The sequence below is a fragment of the Maniola hyperantus genome, chromosome 18 (assembly GCF_902806685.2).
Source record: "Maniola hyperantus chromosome 18, iAphHyp1.2, whole genome shotgun sequence".
NCBI classification, from domain to species: Eukaryota; Metazoa; Arthropoda; class Insecta; order Lepidoptera; family Nymphalidae; genus Maniola; species Maniola hyperantus.
In genome coordinates this window covers 5,436,173-5,457,408 of record NC_048553.1, presented here as the reverse complement: position 1 = coordinate 5,457,408, position 21,236 = coordinate 5,436,173, and the positions used below count along the sequence as shown (strand labels likewise).

At 36.4% G+C, this 21,236-nt stretch overlaps 1 protein-coding gene and 1 pseudogene across 1 annotated transcript; both read left to right on the top strand.

Annotated features, from left to right (window-relative positions):
- Window positions 1-324: 324 nt before the first annotated feature.
- On the top strand, window positions 325-16,585 carry wdb (serine/threonine-protein phosphatase regulatory subunit widerborst). The gene is made up of 8 exons (XM_034978436.2): window positions 325-1,288; window positions 3,765-3,961; window positions 6,784-6,978; window positions 10,015-10,205; window positions 12,808-13,021; window positions 13,207-13,326; window positions 14,170-14,399; window positions 14,469-16,585. Exons 1-8 carry the CDS (start codon window positions 1,150-1,152, stop codon window positions 14,575-14,577), a joined length of 1,395 nt encoding a protein of 464 aa, XP_034834327.1. The 5' UTR covers window positions 325-1,149; the 3' UTR covers window positions 14,578-16,585.
- Window positions 16,586-16,717: 132 nt separating this feature from the next.
- Window positions 16,718-20,574, top strand: LOC117990825 (uncharacterized; annotated as a pseudogene).
- Window positions 20,575-21,236: the final 662 nt, after the last annotated feature.

Here is a 21,236-nt window from a genome sequence, read left to right as displayed (position 1 = left end):
ATCAACAGTGAAAAAATATTGGAAGAGGTCCAAAATATTTCTTCATTCAGTCGCTGTTTTTTTTATTTATCTACAGCTATTTTTATAGATATTCTTAAAACTTTAATTTTTGTGTCACAAATTATTCTGAACGCATCTATAATTTTAATTTCTCATTTGCAGTCTTGAGTGGAAAAACCATTTCCGTTTGAAAATCTAAGTTCGTTTTAATATAATATTGGGAGAAATATAAATTTGATTGAATGTTTAAATTATAGTATAATTTAATGATAACTTTTTACATAAATTATATATTTGCATTTTAAGATGGATGTTAAAAGTGCGTTTACTGACAATCTGAACATTTTTATATCTCCATCTATTTTCAGAAATAGGTACTTCTGAGTGCTAGCGTTTTCGCAGCAAAACCAGTGATGATTATCTTGCTGTAAAGCTTTTGTAAATTGATCGTTTGCTCTAGCTGGAAAAAGACGCTGAGATATATAAATTTCATTGTGAAAGTGCAATCTATCGGTATATTCTTGTGCCTAACAATAAAATGCGTCTTGTTTCGCTGTCTGAATCGAAACGGATGGTGAGCGATGGCGAGAATACGGTGATAGATTTTTGGTGTTAAAAATTGCTCTGTGTCATTGCCGTTTTAGATTTGTACCATATCTGAGGAGGACAATTTTTGATTAAAATTGACGTTTTCCGTGTTAATATTGCTAAATCTTTGAATATTTCGACGATTATTGTGGGGAAATTATATTGTCATCGACTGACCGGCTGATATTACACGAGGCTTGCATGTATATGTGACTTCTGCCTTCTGGTATTAGTGACACGCCTCAGAAAATAAAACTGAATTTTGTGAATGGAATTATTCTATTTAATTATTGTGTCGTTTTGGTGATAAAGAAGGTTTAAAATTACGTAACTGTTGTGGATTCTTAGTGTATTAAAGGATGGCCTGAGTGTGACCACTCCATTACCGTCATGTGTGACGAAGGAATGTTTGTTTAGGCTCTAATATTTTGCTGCGACTTTGCCCCAAGTGCGCGTTTGATACCTACATCGGAGTGGAACATGAATTTATCCGAATCAAAACAAGATTTCCATTGATCGTTCTCGACCGTTTGTCACATCGGACACTTTTATACTAGCAAAATGTCTTCGGGAACGTTTGTGGATAGGATTGACCCTTTCGCAAAGCGATCGCTGAAGAAAAAGACTAAGAAGTCTCAAGGATCCTCGCGCTACCGCAACACGCAGGACGTCGAGCTCCAGGCTCTGCCTCTGCTAAAAGGTAAGCCGGAGCTTGCACTTGCTATTATTTAAAAAAACGGCAAAAAAAAAAACATTTAAAGTAAAAATTGAATCTTACTTAAGTATAAAATATTAATGCTAGGTTTTTTTGTATGAGAGAATTGTTTAGTAAATCTTAAAAAACAGATATTTGTTAACATGTTTGGCATAGAAAATAAAAATGACATTTTAAATTGGCTTGAGCCTTGCTCTGATGAGACAATTAATCCATAGTCAGCAAATTCATATCACTGATTTAGCATTCCAGTGGGATTCAGTTTAAAACCAATAACAGGTGTGTTGTGCTGTATAACTTAACTGCCAAGTGCCATACTTCTTTTTATTCAGCCCTTTTAATGTTGGACATCATGTACCATCCAGTCAAGTCACATAAAATGTAAATATCAACTACAAAAATACTTTGATAATGGTTAAAAGTTATATACAAATGATATGGAATGTTCTTGTAAAGGTGTGTAGGCTTAGAATTATATAAATACTAGATGATGCCTGTGTATATTAATGCAGAAAAAGGTCTGCATTGATATAGGTTATTTAAAAATCCTGTGGGGACTCTTTTATTTTTCTAGATAAAAATAGCCTATGTCCATCACTGGGACTCCGCTAACTCTGTACCAAATTTCTTCAAAATCTGTTAAGCGCGTAGGCCATGAAAAGCTGGCAGACCGATGGACACACACAATTTCCCATTTATTATTATTCATATGGATTGAAATGCACAGTTACTGAAAGAAATCTATAAGTTCAGCCAATCAGAATAATTAGTGATTGTTGAAGTATGATGATTATAACTTTCAAGCTAAGATTATATTCAGCCTGTATATGATTCTTGGAAATATCCTCCATGTAACATACTTTACAACAGTTTGTTTATTTAGTATAAATTAATTTTATTTGGGAAAAGGTGTACTGTACTTAATTCACTTATAATATGTAATTAAGAAACAATGATTTAATTGGCAAACTAGCAGTCCAAACTTTGCATGGGTAGCCAAATCTAATCACAGATTTTTAGCTTGTATTTTTAATTGTTTGTGTGAATAATTTTTAGAGGAGAGACGTAAGTGTGTTTTTTTAATACCTGCGTGTGTGAGAAACAACTCCACATTATTTCATACAACAGTTTACCCAATATGCACCAACATATAAGTGGCATAACTTTTGGCATCTATCAATACTTGTCATCATAGTTTGACCAACTTGCACAAAACCTCTATAAATATACACCTAAACCTTGCAGTGTCAGTCTATTTGTTGGTGAAAACTACATGAAAATCATTAAACAGTCTCAGAGACTACCATTGCAAGCAAAGGTGGGACAGGGACTTTGGTTTAAGCAATAGTGACTATTATTAATTATATCAAAAAGTACAACACTCCGTTTTTACTTAAACATCTATTATTTATTTAACTATAAATTATTATAGGTATGTTACAGGTTATAAATAGCTGAAATGAAAAATAAACCTTGTTATTTGCATCTAGGCATTATCCAGGCTGACAATGTCTAGTGTACTAGAATGTCTAGTATACTAAAGTATCCAGTGTCCTATTATGTCCAGTCCCACAATGTCCAGTGCCTTATTAATTCCAGTGTCCTAAATAATTAATAGTTGTTATTTTTGTCAAAAAATACATACAACTGTTGACCTATGACTACATTAATATAATTGGTTAGGTGACAAAACCTCCTTGTTAAATTTAGTTTGGTATTTTGCTGTCTCCGTTAGTTATTTACATTTATATATCTGAGAAATATTCTAACTTAACTTTGGTTTGCAGTAAGCTGTGTAATTTTTAATACTGTGGCCTCATTATTGTACAAAAACTTACAGGTTAATGAGCTGCAATATTTGGGCCTATCCACTGGAGCTTAGCAAAGATGCATGATAAAGAATGGGTGTGGAACTGGCCAATAGAATTACTTAATTTTCATAGCGTAGCTCTGATGGTCTGGGTTCATTGAGCAATGGCAGCATAGGACTAGTATAATCACTACTCAAATCCTGGGTACATTATTATGTACAGTATGCGGCTAAAAGTGATGAACATCGATCTTTAGAAGGAGACAGCAGATTTGTAGAGCACTGTCTCGGTTGTTTAGACAGACTCGTATGGGTATGAGTGACAGAGACAATGCTCTACAAAGATGAAATGTCCATTCTAAAGGCTGATGTTCATCACTTTCGGCCGCGTACTGTACGCTTAAGTTTTTATAGTAATGTAATGAGACCAAGTTAATTTTTTGGTCTATCTATCAGACCTGTTTATTTCATTTACTAATGTTATCAACTTGAATTGAAGTTACCTAAGGCTGATGGGAGATATTATTACTACAATGGGTATAATATAAATAACAGTAAATTAATTACTTACTGCAGGGCTACTGGTATTTAAATGGTAAAATAACGTGGATAAAATTAGGAATGTAATATTTAAAATGCTCTTTTTTGCAGATGTTCCAAGTAGTGAGCAGGAGGAACTATTTATCCGTAAACTGCGGCAGTGCTGTGTGGCTTTTGACTTCATGGACCCTGTGGCCGACCTGAAGGGGAAAGAGATTAAACGTGCTTCACTAAATGAGCTTGTAGAGTACATCACTGGCGGCCGTGGAGTGCTCACTGAACCAGTTTATCCAGAGATCATCAAAATGGTATTTATTTTAACTATCATTCACAGCTTCAGATGGTTTCAGATTAGTGTTTTATTTGGCGTATAAGTTTGATTTTGTACGTGTGCCTTTTGTCACACGCGCATCTCGTTACTCGTACAAGCGTAGATGCGCTTATGAGCATTTATATGCGCAAGACGCGAAAGATGCCAATAATAAATAATTATTGCTATTGAATGACCCACTGGCTTGAGCGAACACGCCGTAATGAATAACATGCAGAGAAAGCGTTAGTCTGAAACCACCCTTAACGCCTTTAGCACACCAATTCATTCACATTTCACATGCGTTATGTGATACCGCATGCACATGGTGTTTGTTGCACATTACCTTGTGTGAATGCTTTGATGTGCTAATGGCGTGAGTAACGCAAATTGCATGCAGAGGCAAGTGTAACTTATGTGTTACTAGAGGATGCCCGCGACTTCGTCTGCGTGGATTTAGTTTTTTAAAAATTTGAAATGAACTTTGTTCTTTCCGGGATCAAAAGTAGCCTATGTCCTTCCCCGGGAGGTAAGCTAACTCTGTACCAAATTTCATCAAAATTGGTTAAACTGTTTGGCCGTGAAAAGCTGGCAGACAGACAGACACAGATTTATAATATTAGTATGGATGGTAGTGCATGTCGCTCAGGAAAGGTGATGGTTCGTATTTAATTAAATAGCCTCAATAGCTCAACGGGTACAGGAGTGGACTGAAAACCGAAAGGTCGACGGTTCAAACCCCGCCCGTTGCACTATTGCCGTACCTACTCCTAGCACAAGCTTTACGCTTAGTTGGAGAGGAAAGGGGAATATTAGTCATTTAACATGGCTAATATTCATTAAAAAATAAAAAATAAAAAAAATTCAGCAATGTATCATATTGACTGTGGACTGGCAACCGGTACTAGAGTGAACTAGAGTGAGGGAACTCTTGGTTTGAGTCTGAATTGACGATATGTCAAATATTAGGTGTGAAATCAATGAAAAGTAGAGAAGTAAGAAAGAAAAAACATTTGACGCCTACCAGTGACTGTTGTGAACTGTACCAGCATTATCCCAGTTTAAAAAATTTATATGATGAAGGAAAAAATTGTTTCCTTCAGGTAAATAATAAACTCAAACTCATCAAATAATTTATTCAGAATAGGTAAAATATTACGCTTCCTGATTGTCAAAGTTCTTATTTGTAAGATGATATAGTGGTGATAATTAATATGTACTTAAAACTAAAGTTACGAGGGTACCAAACGCGCAAATGATTGTGTACATGCTTTTTCAAATTTGAACTGTGACACTGCAGTGTACAGAATACATAGTATAAAGTGAAATTTGAGGTGACCAGTTGCCAGTTTACAGTTGATAGTACACCAGGCCTGGGCCAGTATAGCCATACTATGTATGGCTATACTGGTCTAAATACTATGTATGTATGTATGTATGGGTATGTTCAGATAATAAAAAATGCCTGGAATCATTTGTTTAAAATATCTTTTAGTAAAATCTCTTATTTTAAAATCCTACACATTCACAACATGAACACTTCGAAATATACCTGCTCATATTATTTGCTAAATTCAAATTTTTTTATTATATTCTTGTTCATGTGCACGTACAAAGCACTTCCACTTATAAATCTTCATTTACAAATTAGCATAATATATTATATTATATACAATTATTCATCACTAATTCATAAAAACAATACACCTGTGATGCAAGTACAATGAACATATTTTATGGTAGTAGGTAATTTTCTTATTGTCAGTTTGGTAGTGGCAATAAGTATGTTGATGTTTCTGTGGGCATATTGTAATGCAAAGTTACATTTTTAAAATACATTTACAAAGTTATTTTTTTTAGTACATTATGTAAATTTATTAGTATATAACTGCAACTTTGTAACCATTGTAAAATTATGTAACTGATTACTGATAATTATATTTTTTTATAAATTGAGGTTTTAGTGCACTGCCCAATATTACATAAACATTTTGACAGTTGTAGTGTTATTCTGTTGATAAATATATTGTGTAGCTATATCTGAGATCTGGCTTGACATCACTGACCTCTACTAATACTGCTCAGAACTAAGTGGTGATGAGACATCTGTCAATATAGTGTCAACACAAAGAGCATTTGATATAAAGTGTCAATTTTAATTCCTGGTAAGCTTGTTGGGACGCTTGGAATTAGTACAAAGAATAATAGGCTACTTGACAATTTTTTTAAGTTGGTCTTAAATGGTTAATATTTGTCCTATTATATCAAAAAAATTAACACTATATTTTTTTGCGCCCTAAAAACCGTAAAACTTTAATTTAAAAAAATATTTTTCTTAGACAGGTGAAAACACTGTCGGCCATGTTTGGCCGATAGATTATCTGTGCTCTGACGTCATGCATTTGTAAACAACAGTATAACCACAGGGTTATATATATGGAGGGTATATGCATTTGTAAACAACAGTATAACCACAGGGTTATACTGTTGTTTACAAATGCATGACGTCAGAGCACAGATAATCTATCGGCCAAACATGGCCGACAGTGTTTTCACCTGTCTAAGAAAAATATTTTTTTAAATTAAAGTTTTACGGTTTTTAGGGCGCAAAAAAATATAGTGTTAATTTTTTTGATATAATAGGACAAATATTAACCATTTAAGACCAACTTAAAAAAATTGTCAAGTAGCCTATTCATTTTGTAATGGCACACTGCACCCCTTATCTAGCTGTATATGTCCATATTTGTGCTTGACATGAAAATAATCCTTTAGTGGATTATATAACAACTTATATAACATATGCTTGTATGTATCTAGATATCGGCCAACTTGTTCCGCACCCTGCCACCGAGTGAAAATCCTGATTTTGACCCAGAAGAAGACGACCCGACATTGGAGGCTTCGTGGCCGCACCTCCAACTAGTCTACGAGTTTTTCCTGCGCTTCCTTGAGTCCACTGACTTTCAACCTACTATTGGCAAGAAGGTCATTGACCAGAAATTTGTATTGCAGGTAAACTTTTTTTACTTTTTGGAGCTATGTGCGTTTTAAGCAATTAAATATCACTTGCTTTCATGGTAAAGGATAACTAACATCTTGAGGAAACTTACTCGCCTGAGAGTTCTCCAAAATGTTCTCAAAGCTGTGTGAAGTCTGCCAATCTTCACTGAGCCAGTGTGGTAGACTATGGCCTAACCCCTTTTAACCCCTTAGTCTTTGTATTCATTGTAATATCTCTCTCTATATATAAAAATAAATCGCTAAATGTGTTGCTGATCGCAAATTTCGAGAACAGCTGAACCTATGTCGCTAATTCCTTTTTTATAATATTCCTTGAAGTACGAGGATGGTTCTTATGGAAAGAAAAATTTTAATAATTTGAATCGACTGTTAGGCGGTACGAAGTTCGCCGGGGCAGCAAGTACATATAATAAAAGAAAACTAATGGTCTATGTAGCTAATGTGTATTCGAAAAGAAGAATATTTAGAAGAAGTGTAAAACTTCAATCTATTTAACAGCTTAGCATATTATATTTATTTAAGACTACATCATTACTTAAGAGTTCTACTCACGGCACTAGCAGGGCCAATCTAGGAGGCAGCTAGGTTCAAAGCAATCTAGGCCGGTCCCTACACACGGGTCTGCCACTCAGTGCGTGTGCGGACGTGAAAGAAAACTCGTGTCGGAGCGTCGAACACCAACGTTTAAGTGGAAGAGAACTGACAAAAGAAATCGGGCCGAGCGACGGCCCTACACACGTGCAGGGCGGCAGGTCGGTTGCCCCAATCTAGAGGGCATCGAGGCATATCTGCTTCTGCTTCTGCCGGCCTATCTAGAATCCGACCTTTTTTTTTTTTTTTTTTTTTTTTTAACGTGGGGAAATCCTCATGGATTCCACCGCGCTCGGGGAGGTGCGGTGGTTATGTCGGACTCTTACCGACTAAAACCCCACGGTGTTCTGTCTCATCCGTTGTTGCTAGGCACAGGGACACGAATGTATTCGACTGCAACCTAGCTAACGGCTCCCGCCAAAGCAGGCCTAGCTCTTGGACTTAATGGGGTCCCCAACTCAGTTTTAGGCTTACCGGGGACAAGGGCTTGCCTTCCAACTCAAGGACCTGTTCTCCTGCGGGCAATAGACTCCCCGTGTCTATTACCCGGAGGTCCTATTCAAGGGGGCAAGCGGCGGTCATGCGCAGCTCGCCTGCGCCCGATTCTCCTGCGGCGCATGGGATGATGAGGGCCTATCTAGAATCCGACCTAGAATGACCCTACACACGACATGTTTAGGAGGCAATCTAGAATCCTCCCCATTTTGTCATCCTAAATCACCCCTGCCTCAGTGTCGTGAGTAGGCGTCTTTAATAATATGAAGTGAGGTGGTTCGAGCAAATAATTACAACTGATTTAAAACTATGAAATTCAAATATCACGCAGAGAAGTTTCTCAGATATTATGTTCTTCTTAAGGTGGAAGAAGACTTGTAAGACGCTACTTCTCCCCACATACCCTGACGCAGCGCCTCGTTAGATGTTCGTAGTCCGTTTCTGGTTATAACCTATACTACAGTTTGATTACACTCAAAAGGCGTGGTTACAAATGTGCCGTTATATTTTATTCTTAACTATACAAAAATACATTACGGCGAAATAGTACTTGGTGTCAAGATATTTTTCTTTTAGATTGTTTTGAAACGATTCTATTTCTGATAATATTAATTAGCAACTGGCATTGCTTCGCGCGGTATTCAAACAATGTAGGCCACATAGTGAAATTGAACTTCAATATTATGTAGTTTGTATTTATATTTGTACCTGCCAACTACATACTTAATGCTTGCCCGCTTCTCTGTATACTCATATTACAGCAGAGCTTCATATAAGCCTTCATGTAAGGAAGGTGGGGCCTGCGTTATTGTTCGATAAAATTTCATTTTGACCATAAATACCTCAAGTTTTTTTACGCCACAGAAGAACGCGCCAGACGCGTCGCAATAACAAAATATCTTGGGCCACTGCTACATTTTTCCGTCACTGTCCCATACATCTGCGGCTCGTATGCGGTGGAATGTCAGCTACAACGTCACGATTGCAATCATATCTGATTGGTTGATGCTCGCTCATTATTTGCTAAAATGTATTTAGTATTGTTGCAACAAGAATACCATAAATTTAGCCAGTCACAACGATTGCGATTGTAATAATGATTGATGCAGTTTTCCCGCAATCGAGCAGCTGCAGCTTGATTACGGTAATATGACAGCTACTGTGTAACGTTTACAATCACTTCTGATTGGCTAACACTCTTTCGCTATTGGCCAAAATCTAAAATACCATGAATTCAGCCTATATTGCAACAATTGAGATTGTATCAATGATTGATGTCGCTTTTCCGTAATCGACTAGCTGCGCGGATCCGCAGTTTACTTCTCAGCCACTAAAAGATTGAATCGGGATATAGTATTTTCAGTAAAAGCCAGGGCTGGCTCTAGCCCATGTAGCGCCCGGGTGCAATCAATACCCTGGCGTCCCTGAGTAGGCGCACGATCAGAATAGAAACTTATAGTTATACTAGCTTATTCCCGCGACTTCGTCCGCTTAGACTAAACAAATTTCAAACCCCTATTTTAACCCTAGTTGAATTTGATGGCGCTTGATGCCCCCTTCTTAGAGGCCCCTGAGATCGTGTGCGTTGCATAACTTGCATACCCTGCACTATAGGTAAATCTGGCACTGGTACAGTCCGCGCCAATTTAATAGTCGTTCTTGAAGCTAACCGCAAGACGCGTCTAATAGCATTTCCCGCGTTCGCCATCTGCATCACTGTGAGTGCTACATTTGTACACAGTACACGAGCACGTGGTACAATACACGCACTTGCTAGTAGGTCAGACGCGACTATAAGAATGCTTGTATTCTAGACCGATCCAAATCCAAAATGGTATGGTTTACCTACTATGGCTCTTTCGGAGTACATTTTACTAATAACATCTAAAATAGTTCTCAGTTGTGAAAAATGAGTGCTCTCTAAGAATTGTTTTGTTACAGCTTTTAGACTTGTTCGACTCGGAAGACCCGCGCGAGCGCGACTTCTTGAAGACCGTGCTGCATCGCATTTACGGGAAGTTTTTGGGCCTCCGCGCCTTCATACGGAAACAAATCAACAACATCTTCCTTAGATTTGTCTATGAGACAGAACATTTTAACGGCGTGGGTGAACTTCTAGAAATACTTGGAAGGTAAGAATCATTATTGTTTTAACATTCAATCGTTCAATTTTTACTATTAAGGCTCACGCACATTGCAGCCGCGGTGGGCTGCAGCGCATCGCATTGCAAAATTGGGCTAAAGCACATTATGCTTGGTACCTAAAGTAATATTGCACCATTCGCAGTTCCTGAATCCTGCATCATCAGGGTTGACGAGTTGAGACTTGAGTCCAATCATGAAGTCCTTGCACGGCACCAGGAACACTTCCTGAATCTTCATAACACGTGAATTTCGGTTTTTCAAAACCCCGCGGAAACCATGGGTTTTTTACGAGATCAAAGGTAGCCTATGTGTTATAATCCAGGGTATAATATTATCTCCATTCCAAATTTCAGCCAAATTGGTTCATTTCTATGTATTGATGAAAACCGCGTTAAAATCCGTTGGTAGCTTAAAATATCTAAGCGTACAGACGGACAGACGTCGGGAATTACTATACTAAATATTTACTTGACCATCCTGGAAGTATTGCTATCTTTTTACAGTTATTAAAAAGATCTTGTCTTGAGAGATTTGTGTACAGTGATACTACTGTGTGTGATTGATTTGTGTACAGTACTATGTTACGTCACAGAAGATATAATAGTACTAACGTTCCGTAACATGTTACGTTCATATTACATGGCGTATATGATTCGTGCTCCGTAATGAACCGCCGTGGTTCCGTACTGCAGTCGTATTTTTTCGACATTTGGTACGATAAATCAAAAACTGTTATGCATAAAATCTGTTTTAGAATGTACAGGTAAAGCCCTTTCATATGATACCCCACTTGGTATATTAATCTTACTTTAAAAGTTGAAAATATTAATATTTGCTCATGAACGTCATTTTAATTTATTTTTTCAGGATGTAACCATAAATTCATGGTTTTCGAATTTCATGATTCTAGGTCAACGGGAAGTACCCGCTAGGTACAGACAGACAGACAACAAAGTGATCCTATAAGGGTTCTGTTTTCCTTTTGAGGTACGGAACTTTAAAAACTGCTAACTATTGGTAAAAACTAAAAAACCTTCAGAGATATGAAGATATGTAGTTCTACATTAGTTGCGATGACAAAACTTGCCAAATCTTGTTTACTTGGAATAAGCGAGTTAATCCTCTTAGTTCACTTCACTAGGTATTCTAGGCTTACTTCCAGTAATATTATGTTAGTACATTACATGTATATCAAGCTCAGGTTTAACTTGTTTGTTTTACGTATTGCACTGCTAGAAGTGCGGGGCCTTCCGGATTCCGTTTTCCCCGTCAGTTACAATATTAGGATCTTCAAAAAAAGTGAATAGGTACTTTCTAAGCAGGCGCGCTCTACCTTACACTGCATATTTACTATTTGTTGTGATTGCAATCGAGCGCATGCCTATTTAGTTAAATTACGGAACCCTAAAAACCGGTCAGGTGCAAGTCGGACTCGCAAACGAAGGGTTTCGTACCATCGTAGGTACAAGTTATTCCTAACACTATTATGTAAAACACTGCAAGTTAATGACGGACTGCGCCATCTATATGTGATTCAGTAAATAAATTTATTCGTGAACACTATAATTATTTTTAGGGTTCCGTAAATCAAAAGGAAAAAAAGAACCCTTATAAGATCACTTCGTTGTCTGTCTGTCAAGAAAACCTATAGGGTACTTCCCGTTGACCTAGAATCATTAAATTTTTCCGGTAGATAGGTCTTATAGCACAAGTAAAGGAATAAATCCGAATACCGTGAATTTATGGTTACATAACAAAAAAATTAAAATGTCTTCATTAACAATTAGTATTTTCAATTTTCAATTAGAGCTTTTACCTGTACATTCTTAAACAGATTTTTATTTATTTTTATGCATAATACTTTTTGATTTATCGATATTTGATTACCACTTGGTATAGTATAGTCCAGTAAATAGAGCATTTAACCTCGCACTAAATTTCCGATCCAATTTCTTTGTTTTTTTAGGCTAAGGGTTAGGTAAGTTTTACAAAAAAGTTTACAGGAAACAAAAGATGCAAAATTTTACTCTCTACAAAATTTTACTCTCTACAATAATAGTCTATATAATTTTTGCCCTAAAGTGGATAGTTTTCAAGATATCGGCCAAAAACTTTCCTTCAAGATTGCGATCGAAGCTCCACCTGGATCTGTCAGCATTTTGTGATTTTATGGTCAGTAAGTGACCCTTAACCTAAAAAAAAAGAAATTGGATCGGAAATTTAGTGCGAGGTTGACCAAAAAACGGCTTTATTTACTGTACTAAGTAATCTTACTTTAAAAGTTGGAAATTACTTGTTATGAACATATGTATTTTAATTTTTTTTCGTGATGTAACCACACAATTGCGGTTTTCAGATTTTTCTCCTTACGTGTGCAATAAGGCCTGCCTACCTGCCAAATTTCATGATTCTAGGTCAACGGGAAGTACCCTCTAGGTTTCTTGACAGACAGACAACGAAGTGATCAGTTCCTTTGGTTCCGGTTTTCCTTTCGAGGTACGGAACCCTAATAACTGTGAAGGTATGAAATCATGATGAATGTAGCCATAATATCTTGTATACACGTTAACGAGGGGTCCTCGTTCGCAGTATAATAAACGGGTTCGCTCTGCCGCTGAAGAGCGAGCACAAACAGTTCCTGGTGAAGGTGCTGCTGCCGCTGCACAAGGTGAAGTGCCTGTCGCTGTACCACGCGCAGCTCGCCTACTGCGTGGTGCAGTTCCTGGAGAAGGACGCCACGCTCACCGAGCCCGTGGTGCGCGGCCTGCTCAAGTTCTGGCCAAAGACCTGCTCGCAGAAAGAGGTCAGTGTATACCGCCGTCTGTATGTTACTGAATGGATCTACAGTACATGCAGATAATGTCTCTACAGACTATTGCTATAACTTGTCCCCTGACCGTTGATGTGTGATCAAAACACCGACGTCACTCAGTAAGCTGGCAATTGGCAAACTTTTAGTTTAAGATTTATAACGTGCCAATGTTTCAGGTTATGTTCCTTGGGGAGATTGAGGAGATTTTGGACGTTATTGAACCAGCACAATTTGCTAAAATCCAAGAGCCACTATTTAGACAAATTGCAAAATGCGTATCCAGTCCACATTTCCAGGTAAATAATTGATTTTCTTATATCAATGTATATTCTAATTTAAAATTTGGTTGTCTGTATCCATTGCGTACATGCGAAAGAAGTGAAACTCCTTTGGTAAATATTTATAACACGCTCATTACTCAGAGGATCTTTTTAATTTGTCAACAGTTTCCTTTTTAGGGTTCTGTACCTCAAAAGGAAAAACGGAACCTTTATAGGATCACTTTGTTGTCTGTCTGTCTGTCTGTCTTGTCTGTCAAGAAACCTACAGGGTACTTCCCGTTGACCTAGAATCATGAAATTTGGCAGGTAGGTAGATCTTATAGCTGACATTTGTGGAAAAATTTGAAAACCGTGAATTTAGGGTTAGATCACACAAAAAAAAATTAAATTGTGGTCATGAACTAATAATTAGTATTTTCAACTTTCGAAGTGAGTGACTATATCAAGTGGGGTATCATATGAAAGGTCTTCACCTGTTCATTCTAAAACAGATTTTTATTTATTTTTATGCATCATAGTTTTTGAATTTTCGTGCAAAATGTCGAAAAAATACGACTGTAGTACGGAACCCTCATTGCGCGAGCCTGACTCGCACTTGGCCGGTTTTTTTATAACTATAACCGCCACATATGTGAAATCTATAGAGCATACTTTGACTTTGCTCAGACTTTATTTTGGATCTAAAGCGAGACAGAATTATTCCGCCATCTGATAAAACTAATTGGTCAACTATACAGATCTCCGCTCCGCTCCGCTTTAGTGACAGGCACCCTTAGTCTGAGCAAAGCCAAAACTATGCTCTATAGATCTTTGATTAAGTGGCGTCAATTTTTCACGATATGAACAACACGGTTTCAGGTAGCGGAACGGGCGCTGTACTACTGGAACAACGAATACATCCTGTCGCTGATGGAGGAGAACAACCAGGTGATCATGCCCATCATGTTCCCGGCGCTGTACCGGATGAGCAAGGAGCACTGGAACCAGACCATCGTCACGCTGGTGTACAACGTGCTCAAGACTTTCATGGAGATGAACTCCAAGCTGTTCGACGAGCTCACCGCCAGCTACAAGGCGGAGCGGCAGAAGTGAGTATCGCGTTGCGTCGCCGCGCGCGTCGTGTGGCCGGCCCAGTCTGACGCGTGTCTTGTCCGCAGAGAGAAGAAGCGCGAGAAGGAGCGCGACGAGCTGTGGAAGCGGCTGGGCGAGATGGAGATCGGCCACAAGCGGCAGCAGGCGGTCGCCGGCGCCGCGCTCGCCAAGTGATGTCCTTCCACCTGCTAGATAATGCGATCCATTTTATTTTCACTTATGTATTCATATTTTCTATTCGATTACATTTTTGTTAATGACGTTATTAATTTTTTATACCTCTAATGATTCGTTCGTTCGGGCGGATCCACCGACCGCTCCGCTGGCCGCTCCCCGCGTCCGCGTCCCGAATGCACCGTCATTATTGTACTAGTATTTTTGTATTCGTTTACGTAGGATATTATATAGATTACTTTAGGATTTTTAATATTGTTAAATTGTTTGATAAGTTGAAAAGTTGTACGTATTACTGTCGATGCGTGATCGTTTGTATTGCATTTTTGATCACCGATAATTGTATTAATCGGGCACTGGCTTCCGGCTGAACATGTTTGTACAAAACAATACCTAGATAAATTGGTAGGTGTACTTCGAGTAGAGCGCGGGGCGGGCGCGGCGCGCGGCGCGGCCCTGCGGCGCGCCCGCCGCCACTATGTTCTATGGAATTATGTTTAACTAGATGCTGAATACAGAAATGTTTTTTCGAAGTACTATCATTTTGTATAGATACATAGTGTAAATAGGCATTTATTTATTATAAATTTATAGCAGTGTGGTTTTTATACATAGCTGCGGGGTGGGACACGACGATCGAACAGCGAACCGAGAATATTCATGTATCGCGCATACGGCTCGGTGTCAGACTACACTGTAACGGATCATATTGAGAGCGAGCATATGTAGAGCGATGCCGTAGTTGATATAATAATTTGTAAGGAAATAGTCATTAATTTGTATGATATTGCTGTAGCTATTAATTTTTCTATCATCACTAGTAGAGCGGCGCGGACGGTGCCCGCCCGCGCCTCTGTATATAGTATGTACGACGCGCCGCCCGGGCCGCGGCCGCCCAGCGCCTGTATGTATGTACACTATGGACATGTTTGTTATGTAAAATGTATTGAAATTGCAAATTATATGATCTTATACATATATAAATTAATATTATAGTACACAGTATGAAAATAAAAAATTGTCACAAGAATTGCATTGTTTACCCTGTAGGGCGCGAGCTGGGCTCTGCCGCGGTCCTTCGCGCACGGCGCATACTGCGTGACGCATATCGCATACACGAGCCATTTTCGCATTCATTTCATTTCTGTTCGAAACAGCTGTTTCAAATATTCGAATATATTTGATTTATAATCTATTTCTTTTAATAAAAATATTTTTATGGTTATTAATTATTTAGGTTAACGTAAACGATAATTGTGTTGTAAAATATGTGTACTTGGGTAAAAATAAAAACACAAATATAATGAAAACTTTGATAATTCTTATACCACAAAACTGTAAGAAAATAAATTTAATTCGTAACCATTAGCGCCGAGCTTACTTGAGCTTACGTTTTACTTATTTTCAAATCCATGCGATGACATTATGAAGTTGAAATTAAGATTTTTGGAATCAATATACAACTGAATTTTATAGGTACATAACAATTGCAGGTATATTCAAAATCGGTTTACGATTATTATTTTTATTGTTTAATTTTCTTTTGTTTTTTTTTCATTATGAATCCTATGAATCCTAAAAGTTTGTGCAAGCGCAATGAAAAACTTATACCTACGTGAAACTACTATTTTATGAAAGGTAGTTTATAATGTATATTGGAATGAACGCTTCCTTTTCATAGTAATTAATAAAAATAATAGTCCTGCTTGTTTATGTCTGCGATACATAACAAACAAATCTAGAATAACTGTAATTTATTATCATAATTTTAATTTGAAGTTAAGACTAGTTCGTCACATAAAAAATCAAAAATTAATAATTGCTAAAACGTGATCGGCAAAATGGTAAAAAGCAGTAGCATAAAACGTTCATTATTGTGTAATAAATGTTAATTAAGGCACCTATACCTATAGGTATCGACATTTACAGATAGAGAAGATTTATAAACAAATTAAATAAAGAACATAATAAATGCTTATTTAAAGTAATTAAATTAATTGATTATTTATTTTATCGACTTTTTGTGCAGCAAAATATTTTATGATCCTTGATATTAAGTATATTAAGGCTACTTCATACAACAATTTCACGTTGAAGAACTTGATAAATTGCAGATTGTCAACAAGAATTAAAATATTTGGTTATTAGAGTGCAACGAACCTGGCATGTAAAGAATCGATACCAGACGCTTATTTAATCAAGTTCAAGCTATCGTCATAGCTACCGGAGTACTAACATCACGTTTTGATATCGACATTTAATTTTCCCGCAATACGACAAGATCGCGAAATACTAAGGTAAGTGAAAACATTTTTAGTAAATTTTACGTTCTATGTTAAAATCTAATTTTGACTTTTAGTGAAGATGAGTGTTAAAAGTTCGCGAATGTATACGGCTCCCGTGCCTAAAATGCCTCCTGGACTCGTTGAGGTGATGGAAGGGCTTGCAAAAGATGTTCTTAAGTGTAATCCTCCTGATGTTTACTCATTTTGTGCTAACCACATGCAGAGACTGATAGAAATCAGAGACGGTCCCAGTAAGTACTTTTAAGAACTGTGTTAAAAAGTTGAATTTATTAAAAAAAACCGGCTAAGTGCGAGTCAGGCTCGCGCAATGAGGGTTCCGTACTACAGTCGTATTTTTTCGACATTTTGCACGATAATTCAAAAACTATGATGCATAAAAAATCTGTTTTAGAATGTACAGGTGAAGACCTTTCATATGATACCCCACTTGATATAGTCACTAACTTCGAAAGTTGAAAATACTAATTATTAGTTCATGACCACAATTTAATTTTTTTTGTGTGAAATAACCCTAAATTCACGGTTTTCAGATTTTTCCCAAAATGTCAGCTAGAAGATCTACCTACCTGCCCAATTTCATGATTCTAGGTCAACGGGAAGTACCCTGTAGGTTTCTTGACAGACAGACGGACAGACAGACAGACAGACAACAAAGTGATCCTATAAGGGTTCCGTTTTTCCTTTTGAGGTACGGAACCCTAAAAATTGCCCTTGGCTTCTCTTGACAAAAAAAACATTATAAAGTATTCGCTATCCCGTGGGAATTTAGAAAAATCCACCCTTATTTCTTGTCTATGTTAAAAAGGGTACCTCTGTACGTTTTTAGGTCGATGAGTCAGTCAGTAAGTCAAGACCTCCTTTTATTTTAGATAAGATGTATTCAGATGTTATAATTATTTTAGCTCCCAAATGTGCTATGACTTTGGAGCAAAAAGTAGCAATGGCTATCAAGAAAATAAGGGAAAGAGCGGCACGCCGCCGTGAAGATTATGATAAAAAAGTGCCAACGGATAAGCAGCCAGAAAACCGTAACAATGAAGGGTACGAAAATAATAGTATCGATAAAAATGATTCAGATGCAAGACAATATGTAAAAGATAAAATAGTAAAAATTCCTGAAGAAGATATAGCCGGCGAAGAACATGAAATTATTGTTAACATAAAAGATAAGTCCTTGTCATCCGAACCTGTAAAGCTTACGGAAATAGACACGGAAATAAAATCAAGCGATAATGATTTGCCTGCCACTTCACATGAATCCATTATAACCAATGATGTTAAGAACGATAACGAGACTATTGAAGAGGTGCAAGAAAAATTTACAAATGCAAATGAAAAAAAAATTATCGAAATAAATCAAATACATTCCCAGGTTGATAAACTTACCCTCCCAAATTACGAAGAAAAATGTTTAGAATCTGTTGAAACTGAAAATAATGGTGGAAATAAATGTTTGACTGTAGCATTAGTAAAAACCGAAGATTATCTTAAAAGCGAAACATCGCCCAATAATTATGATAATCCAGAAAACTGCGAGATGAAAGCCAATATGCAAAATAATGAAGACGATATCAAAAGCAACATTTCCATCATCATAGATGAACCAAAAGAGAGGAAAGATCGAGCAATAAATAAAGATTTCAATATTGAAAAAAACGACAGATTTGGATGAAATTACTTTATGTAGTTCAATTATTACAGAGGAAGAAAATACTAATAAAGACCAGATATCTTCACATTTTCTCGAAGAACAAGACAAAACTATGTCTTCAACTCCATCAGCACTTCATGAAGGAGATGAAATACTGAACTTAAATAACATTGAATTGGAAAATCATGTAAATAATACTTCAATGGATTTGGAAACGGCTGCAATAACTATACAGAAAGTATTTCGAAATTTCCTTTTTAAAAACAAAACTTTAAGTACAGATGATGCTACTGACGTCGATATCAATTCATTAATCGAAGATAAAACTGAGAAGGTAATGAACTCATCAATTAATCAATTACATTCAAAATATTAAATTACAAGTATTAGTTATTTTTTACAGGAAAATGTTGTTTAGGACAAAATTATATTTATTGATTTCAGGGTGATAATGATATGTCAATTATGAATGTTAATAAAGACCGTAGAACTTTAGGTCTAAGTAGGATGGATACTGTTTTACAAACAGTAAATGAAGAGAAATCTTTATCTCAATCGACTGACGATTCATCGACTCTATCGAGTGCTGCTACAATAATACAAGCACATGTAAGGGGCTATTTGATCAGAAATAAATTGAACTTAAACAAGAATTCGTCTACCACTTCGGGAGTTGATTCCGATGGACTATCTTTTACTTCTATGGAAGGCGACAATGATTGCCGAAAAAATAAAACGATTTTAAATATACACATAGTACCCGAAAGTGGCCATTTTATGAGCAGAGATGAAAGTGTGCTGACTTCTATAGATTTGTCAATGGATGGCAGTCCACCGTGCTCCACAAACTTACATCCTCTAGGTTATGATACAAGCGAAAGAAGAAAGCAATTAAAACGAGAGGATGCTTTTCAGTCAACTTCACCTCCAAGTAATAATAGTGGGAAATTAAGTGAGGATGTCGATTCTATTAAAGAATTGCTGATAAGTGAAAATAATAAAGATGAAAACCCGTTACTAGTAGAAACTGGAAATACAAGAACAGACGTAAAAGAATTTGTTTTAAAAACTATGCTTGATGATGTTTCGACAGTGGTCGATAATCTTGACACCGCATTAGAAGTGAAAAGTTTGGGGTCTTTTGATAGTCCAGAAAAACATCTGACAGAAAGACCATACTCTTTGCCCGAATTAACTTTAGATGAAATGGATGTCATAACTCCGTTTACTCCTTCTGAAGACAAATTATCAAACAATTCTAATTTAATTCATTCAGGCGAATTTCACGAAGTAGTTCTTCCAACGCAAGTGTCACGCAGTGACACCTCTGTCGTCCGTGGTGAGTGAAGACCATCTATTATCAGGTGATAAAACATTCCCTTTTATTAAGGCCAACGCATGACAGCTTAAAGTTTTTTGATAATATTGTAGTTATTGGCCGTATCTATCTTGTATGTTTAAATTGTGAATTACTGTTACAATAATATTTTCTGAAGTGCACTTGTAGTTCTTGGTTATTTGACTAACAAGATTGGTTTAAAATCAATAAAATTAAACAAAAAAAATTACCTAGATACATAACTATCTTAAATAATTAAACATTTTAGTACCTACCTACCTCAAAATAAGCCATAAAAGTATGAAGTAATGTATAAATAACGTAGATAGTCAGTTGTATTTTAGTGTTTATTTTTTTTAAGTTTAGTGAGTTTAGATCATTACACCGAATATATGAGATATAATATTATTTATTATACAGGTGTAAGACAATTTCGTAGCGAAACCACAGCTTTTAGAAGATTCTTTAAAGAAGTAGAATTTGAAAAACTGATCGTAATTTATCTATCAAAAGGTCTTTTTAAAATTATAATTATTTGTTAGTAGGTATAATAAATAATTTTGGCATTTTTTTTACAGAATTCCAGAACGTGCTGGTGTATTTTTTACTTTGGAATAATGCTTAGCGATGCATTTTAATTAGTTTTTGCAATCATAATTCGAATATGTACAATGGATAATGGATAAAATACATTAATTAAATAGTTCCAAAAAACCTTTCTTTCTTTAAAAAACCGGCCAGGTGCGAGTCAGACTCGCGCAACGAGGGTTCCGGTATTTTTTTACAACATTTTGCACGATAAATCAAAAACATAAAAACAAATAAAAATCTTTTAGAATGAACAGGTAAAGTCCTTTCATATGATACCCCACGACCACTTGGTATAGTTAAGTTATCTTACTTTGAAAATTAAAAATACTAATTATTTCATCATGAACACATTTTAATTATTTTTTGTGATGTAACCACAAATTCACGGTTTTCGACAGACAGACAACGAAGTGATCCTGTTTTCCTTTTTTCACGGAACCCTAAGTACGTTTTTATTGCATTGTTGTAATTTGGATTATAATAATAACAATGCAAAACTGTAAAATAAACTTGACGACGAATTACAGATTTCTAGCACTAATAGTCTCTTGAGATTAACCCGAGGACGGACATGGCGAAACTATAAGGGTTCCTTGTTTACTACGGAACCCTAAAAATGGCCTCGGGACTTCTTGAACTGGGCCATTGTAATTTACAGTAATATTTCTCTGTACCTTTTCAAATACCTCAACACTACTGGGCTGGACAATTTCGCTTATGACATTTCAATAAGTTATAAGACTCATTTATATTTTTAGATTTCTCCATTTTA